The 12,898-nt window shown below is 48.4% G+C and overlaps 1 protein-coding gene across 1 annotated transcript; it reads left to right on the forward strand.

Annotated features, from left to right (window-relative positions):
• Positions 1-12,316: 12,316 nt before the first annotated feature.
• On the forward strand, positions 12,317-12,898 carry EDB91DRAFT_1082546 (uncharacterized protein; the record flags this gene model as incomplete). Its single annotated transcript, XM_041315503.1, has 1 exon — positions 12,317-12,898. The coding sequence occupies one exon, from the start codon at positions 12,317-12,319 to the stop codon at positions 12,896-12,898; it is 582 nt and encodes a 193-aa protein (XP_041176539.1).

A 12,898-nucleotide genomic window follows, 5' to 3' on the forward strand; every position in this document is an offset into this window, starting at 1 on the left:
ACCACTACATTGGCCCACCCGTCCATATAATATACATCTCTCTTCAGCCCACCTGTCTATAATATACATGTCCATCCTACTCTACATATTACCTAGATGGGCCCACCTGTATTCATCGGTAATAATATCCCTCTCGGCCCATCCGTTAACATCGAGGATATCTTCATCATCAGCCCATGGTCCACTGGTCCATGTTATACAGGATATTATGCACATCAGTTGCCTTGTATAATATGGAGTTTGTCACTGAAGGGGCTCCCTGAACAACATCAAAACAAAAAAATAACGCAACAGATACAGTTCTGGATGCACATGAACTAATAGTAATGGTCCTCAAACTGTTGCCAATGCTGGAGCTTCTGTGTTTCACCCACATTTGCTGTGCTATAAGATTCAGTGCACAGGAGATCATAACAAAACATTATCAAAACATTTTGCAACCATATATGCCTGAGCGCATCGAAAAATTCAACCAAGTTTTGACAAGCACATATGGGGTTATCACGGGATCATGCGCCATTAATATCCTACTTGGCACACCTCAGTATCCAACAAGGGATCTGAACCTCATCGTGCCATGGGGAGGCTGGCACTTGATGGAAATTTTCATCTTGGATGAGCTGCATTACACGATCTCGCCAGTGAACATACATCCAATCATGAAGAATCATAACTGCACATTCAAGACTTACAGGAAGAACGGCCACTGGATTATGTTGACAGAGACAAAAAGGGCATGGGAGAGTGTTCCCCAGAGATGTTCAATGACATTGACATCAGGGGACTGTGCTAGTCAATCAAGAACATTGATATTATATTCTTCAAACCATTGTCTGGCTCTCCTATATGTGTGCTTGAGATCATTCTCCTGTTGGAAAATGATGTCTTCTTTATCAATCCCTGATTCAGCTATGCTAGGCAGCAAGTGGTCATTTAGAATGTCCACATACTGCTCAGCATCCATCCTCCCCTCAACTTCAGCAAGCATACCCACACCATTCCATCCCATACAGCCCCATACCATTAGAGAACCTCCTTAAAATTTGACAGTCTTACTAACCTCTCTGTCTGTTAGAGAATTCCTCTTCTTTTTCCACACATATACCTTCCCATCTGACTCAATCCTATTGATTTTGGTCTCATCTTACCATATAACATGCTTCCAGTCCTCTACAGTCCAGTTTTGATGGGCCAAGCTAAAGGTAGTCTTCTCTGCCTATGTTTGATAGAGAGAAGAGGCATTTCTTCTTTGTTACTGCCTTGAGATGAGCTGCCTTGAGAACATCCCTCACAGTTTGTGAAGAGACAGTGGTTGTGATGGTGGAATTGATATAATGGGTGGCTTGGACAGCATTATTGGCCTTTTCTGTAGTGATATGTTGGATGATAGCTCTCTTATGAGTAGAGGTGGATGTTCTCCACAAGTGTCATATACCAGATCCGACCGCTCCAATACTGATATCTGCTCCGCTTTCCGACCCTCTCCACTCCATCCTATCACAAACCCACATTCCGCCCTATGCTTCCGCTCGACCGCTCACCCGGTCCCCTTCCATAAGCCTCTCCATTCAACTGGATCCCTTTCCCCTTTTAGACATATACATTCCCCTTCGGTACATAGACTCTTACTTCCGGATCACCGGTAATTCCTATTACTGCCCGATCGCTGATCTGACGTGTACATATTGATATCCGCTCCGACTTATGTCTTCGCCTATGTAAAGTACTTACAAACTATATCCTTGGTACATAGCTTTACTACATAGTTATCCTGATCACTGCCTCACATAGAAGTATATAACATATCCTGTACTTAGATATTTTTCCTTAGTCTTAATATTACTTGTCTTCTCACAGTTACCTCTTGTGGGAATTCTCAGTAGGACCTTGCCTCCTCTGGACACAAGTTTCAACTTGTTGTCACCTCTGACCCTCCGACCCTCTGCTCCGACTTAGAGCCATGCTCTAAGTCTTTCCCTTGTTACCCTGCCCCTATCAATATCCTCCTATCACCCCTTTTCCTATCCTCTACATTATCCTCCGCCACCTCCGCTCCTATCAAATATCCCCCTGGTTTCTACCCACCCTCCGCATCGTTCCCCGCCTTCTCCGCTCTGCTCCTAGTCGGTCCGCAGCTAGCAGCTCTTACTTCCCAACCCTCAAAGCGGACCTAAGTGGTCCACTCGTCCTATCGTTGGACAACGTTGGATCCACTCCAAATTTGGGGCACGTACTCAGCTAAAGGCGCAGCACAAGAGCTGAAGCCAAGCCCCGACCCCTCTGCCTCTTGAGCCGGCACGGTACCTAACAACAAGAGTTTTCCTTATCCAGGTGGCTTTCTTTGATAAACTTGGCCACAGTAGACTTGCATACTCCAGTTCTAGAGGAAATTTGATGAGCAGAGAGGCAAGCATAGGACAAAGAGAGGATATTATCCCTTTGAGCAGAGGTGTCATATCCCATACCTCCGGATCCGGAATTCCAGATCCACTCCATTAAAGTTCGGTTCTCCATCCTGCTATTCAGCCTGGCACTCCACCTTCATCTCCGCACTTACCCCTAACTCCTTTTAGATTAGCTATTGCTCTGGTTACCGGTTATGTCCCATTTCGCTATGCTTACTGATCCGTCCATTCTTACTTCATTTCCGACTTCACTGCTTTGATCCGTTACACTTACTAATAGACTTTCCACATGCTTCGTACATAGCCCTTACCTTTGCTGACTGATTTACTTACATGATACCTACAGTATATAAACCCCTGTAATACTCCGGAACTCCTCAGTTCGAATATCATCTTAGTTCTGCTCATTCCTGCAATCTCCGGACTTGAGTCTCACCTCTTGTCCACCTCCGAGTCTTAGGGATTAAACCTTAGGACTAATCCTCCGGCTCTACCTTAGGGTAGTCTAACCTCTGTTCTGTTTCTACTCCGGATTTCCGTAGTAGCCTTACTCCGTCCCCACATAGTCTTCCAGAGTTCTGCTGAACTCCACCAATGTTTGTCCTCCAGAACTCCCTGGACTTCCATCAGACTTCCCCTCTGCCCACCAGAAATTAAGGGCATGTACTCAGGTAAGGGGTGCAGCGCACGAGCTGAAGCCGAAGCCCTTTGAGTAACCTCTCCCTTGAGCACAACCTTAACAAGAGGAGATGGCTTTCATGGTGATTATGACCATGAGACATGAGACATTCTGGTTTATATAGTTAGATATAGTTTCAATAGTATGCTTAGAAGGATAGAGGCAGCAATTAAATCCAAGGGAGGTCACACAAAGTACTAGAATACCTGATTATCACTGTAAAATACTTGAGTCAAAAAACTGTCCACATGAGTCATCATTTTGTAAGCCTCATATCTCCACCATATCTCCACCTATTCCCACGCCATAGTGCTCAATTGAAAGCCCTGGAGTAGTACTACAATATGGTACCAGCATATCCTTGAGATTTTTGTATATTCACACACAATATCATAGATAGTGAACAATGTGAAAACATGCGGACAGTTTTTTGAGCCACTGTATGAATTAGAGCTATCCCAAGACATATCAAGGCATACTCTATGTGACCACGAGCTCAACGCCATGTGTAGTGGACATTCCTTTACAAGAAGGGGTGATAAAGCTCCAGGACTTGGATGATTTGGACATCATCTACTGGGTGAACCAGCGCCAACAGAGAACCTTTGTCGCTTACAGATGACACCTGCAAAAGAACATTTCAATCATTCCAAATGCAGAGACAGAGCCAGACCATGTATACACTCTCTTTACCGAGTGCGTGTGCACCTCCCCGCCACCAAATTCATTAACAAAAGACATTGTCCAGCCAAGAAGAAGATACATGCTGCACAAAGGGAATCTTCTGGTCATAAAGAGTGACCGGAGTGGAAACAACGAAATCAGGGACATGACCACAGAAGATATTCCTTGACAACTTACTTAGTGAAAGCATGAGTGCAATTATCAAGTCAGTATTACCCAACTGACGAAAAAAAGGGTTCTCGAGGACTTATGCCTGAGCAAAGGACCGGATTATGTTCCAAAGAAGAGGAAAAGGAGAGATTAAAATGAGTGAATGGTCTAAAAGAGACGGAAAAAAGTATGGATTGTGAATATATTAAACACTGTCGGGGAGCAATGGTTAAAATTGCATTGAGTGATGACTCTGCATGAACATGGCTGTGTCTTGAACTATCCCATGACCAAAATCAAGGTCATATCAGAAATCATGATAACAAAGGTAAGAAAAGGAATAGTTATCTAGAATTCAGTGCTATGAAACACACTTGTCGACATTGAGGGATTGCGAAGCATAGCAATGCGATTGACTGATAAAAAAGTGTACCAGGACGAGAATTAATGGGGGATTAACTGACATCGACAAGTACAAGGAGATAACAGGTCCAGGGGTGCCGGAGGCTGTTCTATATCACAACATGATGAGCATGCAATTGTGGCTGAATTGGGCCATCAAATTAAAATAATAGTCCATTTTCTTGAACATAGTATACAATAAATATACCCATACTTGACCATATACAGCCGTATAGATACAGTAATATACAGGACCTTCATGCCCGTACACCGTAACCATCAATGAGAGCTCTAAAGCCCTGACGGTATGGGTATGGCTCCCATATTACACGACCGTACATGCCCATAATACGGCCTATGGTGGTCAGCCCTACTAATAACAGCCGGATGACCTTTCATCCATACCCTAACATTTACATACACTCACAGGTCGCTTTTTGTAATGGCTGCTGTCATATGCACTAAGTGACAGTTGCTTTTTCAGAATACTAATACTGTCAACTATTCCCCTGAGTCTTATTTATTCTGTCCCTACTTCTTACCTATCTTTTATTGCTAGAATCCGACACGTCCTATCTTACCTTTATCATATGCCTGCGCTCGTTACTTATCCATGTCTGCTTCCTATCTTCTCCGAACCCTTAACCCTACCTCTTATTTACTATAGTTTAAATATGGGCTACTGTCATAGAATTAGGGCAGCATTGATCATACCCAGAATACCAGACTTTAACACCATCTATCAGTCAATAATGTTCTTCTACTTGTGCTGCCTACTTCAAGCCTTCACACGCTAAATAGTAGACGTCACATCTTTTTTGACAAACCAAAGTCTATACTAGTTTTCATTTCTTATTCTCAATCATCTCAAGTCGGCATCTACGGTTAAGGCCCACCGGACATACCACTCGATATCATACCAATGTCTACACACTACAATCTCCGTTCGGGCAGATCCACCTCAGCAGGTCCTGCCCCGAATCTTGATACCCAAAGTACATCGTCATTAACCTCAACTGGAACTAACAAAACACCAACTATCCCAACAAACGAGCTGTCTCATGACGCTCCTGTTGGGCCCGTTCTCAGACCCGTTCACTCGTACAGCGACATGGTACGAATGAGGTTGGAAACCCCTCAGCCTGGAGCTGAAAGGGAATCTGACAGTGTCTCGTGCGCTTTGGCGTTGGATAGTTTGGACGAGGGAACGACCCCTATATTTAATACTCCTGTGAATATTAACAGCTCCCCTTTTTATACCATGAGTGATGAAAGCAACGAACCTTGGAAAGAGGTTGAACATCGCCATAAGAAGTCCAAGAAGTCCAGGACGGACAGTAAGGACAAACCTGAGAATGCCAGGGTCGAAACCCGGCAGAAGGATTTACCAGGAACAGACCTGATCAAAGAGGCTGAGAAGAACCTCACCTCTGAAGAACGCCAATGCATCCGAGAAAGGAGACGCGCTGAGAAGCGGGCTAGATCAGTCAAGCCCCACCCTACAACGAGCAAAGGACTGCCGAAGGGTAAGGGAATAGATCCCCGTAACCGGGGAGGTATCAACCTCAATGACTCAGACGTAGATGTCGAGGCCCAGATGGAAGCATTGAAGGCCTGGGCCAATGCACGCGAGTGGTCTCGCAAGAATAACAACGCCAACACAGAGGCGTCCGAAGGGGAAAATGAACTATTGAAAGCCGACCCGACAGAACGAGCAGTCCAGAAGGTGGAACAGCGAATGGCTAAGTCCTTTCAGAAGCAAATAGAACAGTTGAATCTGGAGATACAACGAAGGGACTCACTATTGGCTAAAGCCACAGCTAACCACACAGCACTTCCCCGTGTAAGGGCAACTGTCAGCAATCCTGTAGAGGAATTAGTACAAAGAACTGTGGGCAAGGAGACCAGGAGGCGAGGCCTGAGGGCATCCCCCACAGCGTTAGATGCCATGGCCCAAATAGCCCCTAAGAGCTACCTTGGCCATGCGTTCGACCAGTTCAAATCAAGAAGATTGAAACCCACCATTGACAGGGACCCCGACTCGTCAGAGGACGAGCCCGAGTCAAACTCAGACTCCCAAGACAAATCAACACAGTTGTCATCATCAGGAGGATCGTCCTCATTGTCCAACTCACCAGATAATTTGTCATCAGACTCGGATGACGAACCCCCTAAGCGAAAGAAGAGATCCTCTAAAAAACGAAACCGCTCAAAGAAGCGTAAGTCTAAGAAAGTCTCGGAAAGGAGAGGGGTCACCTTGAAACCAATCCCACCTGCAGAATATGACAGCGCGGTCGACTCCCACACATTCCATCGTTTCATCACCGAAGGAACTGCTTATGTGGAAGACAGGAATGTCCCCCGCAAGCGCCAAGTCTTCGTCCTATCTCACTTCCTGAAAGGAAAGGCGCATGACTTCTATGCGAGGCAAGTGTCAGACCGACCAGCTGAGTGGAGGTTAAAGGAATTCTTTACCGAGCTATTTAACTACTGCTTCCCGCTGGATTATCGCACCCGACAGTGTAAGAAGTTATACCGCTGCTTCCAAGGCGACAAAAGAGTATGAGACTACTTGTCTGAATTAAACGAGCTCTGGATGATGATCGGTAACATACCCGAAAGAGAAAAAGTCGTTAAATTTTGGTTCGGGCTGAACCCCAGTATCCAAAGTGAGCTGTATAAGATGCGTCTCAACCCGGAGGTCACATCCCTAAGAAGGGTTCAATGAACAGCTGAAATCATCGAGTTAGCAAACTCAACGACTGAATCACGCAGTCGCGATGATGGGCAACGACCTGTGAAGAAAGGAAGCAATAAATTGATCCATAACTCACCACACATGGATCGCCCCAGCCAAGTGTACACAGGCCCATCAACCACCGGGAGATCTTTCCCCAATGCACCGCGGGGCAGGGATAGGACCCGCCTAAGGGGAAACAGGGTACCCCCTGGGAATCCAGGAAGGATGGCTGGCAATCACCGACCGCTGCGAGAACAACCTGAAAAAATGAGCAAGGAAGAGCATGATAGACTTGCCTCAGAGGGCCGATGCTTTGTGTGCAAGCAAACTGGGCACATCTCCCGGAGCTGTCCCAGCAGAACCACAGTGCCCTCAGGTGGTGGCAACCGACCCCCAGGGATACCAAATTACGCCATGCACATAGAGGCGCCTGAGGACAGAAGCCTGGAGGCGTTAGATTACAGCATGGAGGTAATCACAGAAATCCCTCTGGGATGTGCCTCTCTCGAGGACCCCATACGTGAGGTGCGAGTCAGCTGCGTGTGGGGAATTATTGACATGCCCTTGGGTGACCCTTGGGCAAGATGGGCAGAGCACCTGTTAAGGATACACGGCCCCTACCCAGGTGACAACCTGACAAACAAAGAGACTTTCTCGGAGGAACAGTTCCTCATTTACCGAACCTCTGGTTCCCACCACATCATCATGGACCGTGGATTGCACCTCAAGGACGACGTTGAGATCCTGTCTCACCTGTTAAGGAACCCTGAGTTCGGGGTGAGCGAGTGGTATGTGGGGAGGCTAGCGGAACCCCTAGACCTACCACAGCCAATGTTACGGCCAACTAAGAATCACGCCCCCATGGGCGATGCGATGTCTGCGTGCATTTCATCGGCCTTGAACAATGAGGGTAGATACCCAGGGGGCGCTGTAATAGACCAATTTATCTGTCAATGGGCAGAGTATGGGGACAAGGTCACGTACGAAGTGTTTGATAATGAGTTAAACTTCAACGTACGGGTGGCCAAGGAATTCCTATGCAACAAAAAATTAAGCATCACCCACTGGTACGTGAAGCAATTGTTGAAAGCATATAGGCAGTTGGATGCGCTAATGCTGGAGGCTGAGCTGAAGTGGGAGGACTACTCCCTTCAACTGTTGGAGGATGGGGGACATAACCCTATGGACTGCACGTTAGAAGAAGTGGCACATCAGCTTTTTGCGATACCCGACATACGTTTCGGGGAGACAGCTCGCCACTTCCAATTAATCGAATTAAATGTGCAGCAGGTGGCGCCAGGGAAATATCCTGCCATCCAATGCAACGCAGCCATCACACGGGACTTGAAGCGACTAATTCCTAAGCCCATTGTGGTGGTAGTGCACGTAAACAGGCGACCTGCGCGAGCCTTGATTGACACAGGCTTGCTGGCAGATTTCATGTCGTCGATGTTAGCAGAAAAACTGCAAGTGAAACGGATCCAGCTGGAAAAACCACTCACCATTCAGCTCACGGTGCAGGGCTCACAATCTAAAGTGAACTTCAGGGCGAAGCCCCAGTTCTCCTACCAGCGCATCAGTGAAGAGCGATTCTTTGATATAATAAACTTACAAAATTATGATCTAATACTAGGAACGCCCTTCCTCTTCCAACACCAGGTGATGGTGGGACTCAACCCATCCAGAGTAGTGGTGGGGAGTGATAAGGCTCAACCTGTGAAAGGTGAGCATGTGTCAGTACTGGAGTCTCGCATGGTGGGGACACTTGAGGAGGAGTTGGAGAATGCTCAGCAGGAGCTCCACTGCCTGGCCAAACTGCTATGTGCCAAGGCAAGCGAAACCGGGCTGCCTCTGTTAAGGGCGATAAACCACATGATACCGCTAATCGACCTGGACAAGGTTTATAAGTGGCATCCATCGAAGTGCCCCAAGCCCTTAAGACCTCAATGGGGTGAGAAGTGAAAAGTGTACCTGTCATCAGGACGGTGGAAGGTGACTAGCACAGGAAACACAGTACCAATGTTGTTCATCCGCAAGCCCAACACAGACAAATTGCGCACGGTTGTTGACCTGCGTGAGCGTAATAAAAATACTAAAAAACTGTCATCACCTTTGCCTGACATCAATGGGATACTGTGCCGGGTTGCAAGGCGTAAGTTTCGATCTATAATCGACGGACAGGATGCGTATGAACAGATTCACATCGTGCCTGAGCACATCAGCCGAACGACTGTCACCACCCCTGATGGGAACATGGTGAGCACAGTGTTGCAACAGGGGGACTGCAACGCCCCTGCAACGTACCAGGCATTAATGAATCACCTCTTCAGTGAATTCATCGGGAACTGGATGGACGTCTATCTAGACGACATCATAATCTACTCGGATAGCCTGGCCAATCACATGGAGCATGTTAGGATGGTACTTAGGATCCTAGAACGAGAGAAACTGTACCTGAGTGAGGGTAAACTACAGTTTCTCTGCACCTGGCTGAAAATCTTGGGTCGCGTGATTGACAAGGAGGGCATTCGCATGGATCCTGACAAGGTCGACCGAATCATCAATTGGAAGACGCCGACAAACCACGACGCCCTGCAGAAATTCCTGGGGGTGGTGGGTTTCCTGTCTGATGACATCCATAATGTCAGGGTCCCGATGGGAGTGCTATCTGAAATCATGGGGGACACTGTGCCGTTTCATTGGGAGTTCACCCATCAACGGGTGTTTGAGGAGGTCAAGCGCTATGTCGACAACTGTCGGGGGCACCACCGCGTGCCATTGGACTACAGCGCCGGTGCTCCTCCCATCTGGCTCATGACTGATGCCAGTGGGCGGGGTATTGCTGCGGTGGTGGCCCAGGGTGCAGATTAGCGCTCTGCCAAGGTGGCCACACTGTACAGCGCAAAACTCAACCCCGCACAGCAGAACTATGCTGTGCATGAGCAGGAGATGCTGGCAGGGGTTGAGGGGATGCTCAGGCATTGGGACATCCTGCAGGGTGCGAAGTTCACATGGCTGACCAATCATAAGGGACTGGTTCACTTACTGCATCAGCGGGACCTGACCGGGCGGCAGGCTTGTTGGATCGAGAAGCTGGGTGAGTTCGACTTCAAGATTCAGTACTTACCCGGGGAGGACAACATCCTCCCCGACACCCTGTCCTGTCTCTACTTGTTTGATGCCCCGGGTACCATCCGCACCCCCAGTGAATTCACAGAACACGACAACTCCGTTGTGCAGGGACAGTGGAGCAGATTGCCGGGGCTCATCTTGATGCCTGTCTTGGTGGGACCTGAGGCACTGATGGTCCCCTCCAGACACAGCACTAGGGTTGCGTCTAAGAGGGAGGCACCTGTCGGGCAGGTGCCTCCCGAAACGCCGGTAGCGGGCCACCCCAAGCGGGCCTGCGTGGTGGCGCCCGCGGCGACTGGTCGTCCTGTGCGCAGGGTGGGACCCATGGAAACTGGTCATCCTGAAACGGCCGCGGAATTCGCCAAGTGTGTCGCACCACGTTTCATTCTCAAAGGACTGGTGGAACGAAAGGAGGGGGAGGTAGCAGGTCAGACCCCTGTAAGCCCACACAACAACGACAGCAACGAACCACTAGAGCGGTTAGCACACCTGGGATACCCAGATGAAAGTGAACTGATCAAAGGTATCAAAGATCAGTATAACCTGGACCCTGTTCTTTAAACAGATATTAGACTCACCTGGCAAATACCGAAACTTCGAAGTATTGGACAGATTGATCAAACTGCACCTGCATGATAAGACCCTGTTATGCATGCCCAACGTAAAAGTCAGCAATCAAGCTATCAGAGAGGTGATTATCTCACAAGCCCATTCACTCCTGGCGCACTTAGGAGCATCAAAGACGTTGACATACCTTCCGGACCATGTGTGGTGAAAGAGTCTAGTAAGTGATGTTACCGCTTTCTGTAGCTCATGCAACACATGCAAGAGGAGCAAGCCCTCCAACCAGAGGCCCTATGGGATGCTACACCCACTCTCCATACCCTCAAGGCCCTGGGAGTCAATTGGAATCGACTTCATGGGACCCCTTCCACTGTCAAAGGACCACGACGGGGAATACGACTCAATAACGGTCATAATCGACCGTTTTACATCAATGGTCCATCTAGTGCCCAGCCGTGTTAACTACAATGCCAGGGACATTGCTCGACTAGTATTTGCCGAAGTGTATAAGCTACATGGCTTGCCTCGGTCGATTGTAAACGACCAAGATGTCCTGTTTACCAGCACGTTTTGGACTCACCTCAACAGACTGCTAGGCATTGAGCAGTGAATGTCTAGCGCCTATCACCCCGAATCTGATGGGGCAACCGAGCGGGCCAATTGAACCGTCATGCAAATGCTATGATCCTGCATCTCAACCAACCAGAAGGATTGGGCGTCACGCTTACCCGCCATTGAATTCACAATAAATCTTGCCCAGTCGGAATCGACTTCCCAGTCACCATTCTTCATCAATAATGGGCGAATGCCGCACGCCATGGTATGGAATAACCCCCGACAGGACGAATATCCGGGGGTACAAGCATATTCTCAGAAAATGAAGGAGTCACTCATACGAGCCCACGACTCAATGCTCGAAGCCTGCGTCAAGCAGACTTGGAATGCCAACCGAAAGCGCCAGCTCTGCCCTTTCAAGGCGGGCAACCTGGTGTACCTATCGACAAAGAATATATCCTTTCCTAAGGGGCTAGCACGGAAACTCTTACCCAAGTATGTAGGGCCATACAAGCTGTTAAAGGACTACAGTAACAACTCCTTCCTCGTGGACTTGCCTGATCCATTGAAACAATGGGGAGTCCATCCCGTGTTCCACGCCTCCTTGCTGTGCATTCACTTGCCCAACGATGACCACCTGTTTCCAGGATGGCTGGAGACCCAAATCGCGGTTTTCAGAGAGCCTGACACCGAGTGGGCAGTGGACAGAATCCTGTCACACACAGGGGCCCGGGAAGACGCGTCCTTTGAGGTACAGTGGCAAGCAGGCAATATTACCTGGTTACCATATGACCAGGTAACACACTTGAACACGCTATCGGAATATTTCGATCTGCTCGGAATATCAGAAATTTCAGAACTGACAGATGGACAAGGAACGAACCCTAATGATGACCAGCCAATATCTCTAGGAGCGGTTGCATTGGAGGTCAACCAACATATAAAACCCCATCCCATTCCTCCAAACCCCCATCTATCACTCCCTCCAGCCAATCACCAAGAACCATGCACTCCACCCCCCTCATTAACTTCGCCGAGCACGATCGAGACTTCATTATCACCAACCCGGACGATGTGGATGAACTACGTCTCATCACCTGCAGCCAGCTGAAGGCGTTCATCATATACTCCTACGCCCTTCATAACAAGGCTCCCTCGGCTTGCCCTGCCTGCCCATTGGGCTATGAGTACTTTGCTTGCGCCTACAATCATGAGGGACTTACCACTACAGCCTCTGTCATCGACAAACAAGGCGTTGTAAAGTGCGAAGGCGCGTCCATTGAGATGGGAGATCTCTTGGATGACAATGATGAAGACGTCACTTTGTCCGCTATGCGCATGGACCAAGTTGACTGCATGGTGTGGCACACTGCCCTCTCTGCCGCTCATCAGCGGAACAAGATCGAGGAGCACCGCTTGATGAACAAGAAGAGCAAGAACTACTTCAAGAAGCAGCAGGTTAAGATGTTTAGAAAGGGGTTCAGGAACCAAAAGAGGAACGCGCTTAACACTGGCGCCCCCGGAGGGACCAAAGCGTCTGGCAGTGTCCAGCTGCCTGCCGAGGACGAGATGAACACCGCGGGGTGA

Source organism: Suillus paluster, assembly GCF_016628075.1.
Source record: "Suillus paluster strain FC165 chromosome Unknown EDB91scaffold_30, whole genome shotgun sequence".
Classification (NCBI taxonomy): domain Eukaryota; kingdom Fungi; phylum Basidiomycota; class Agaricomycetes; order Boletales; family Suillaceae; genus Suillus; species Suillus paluster.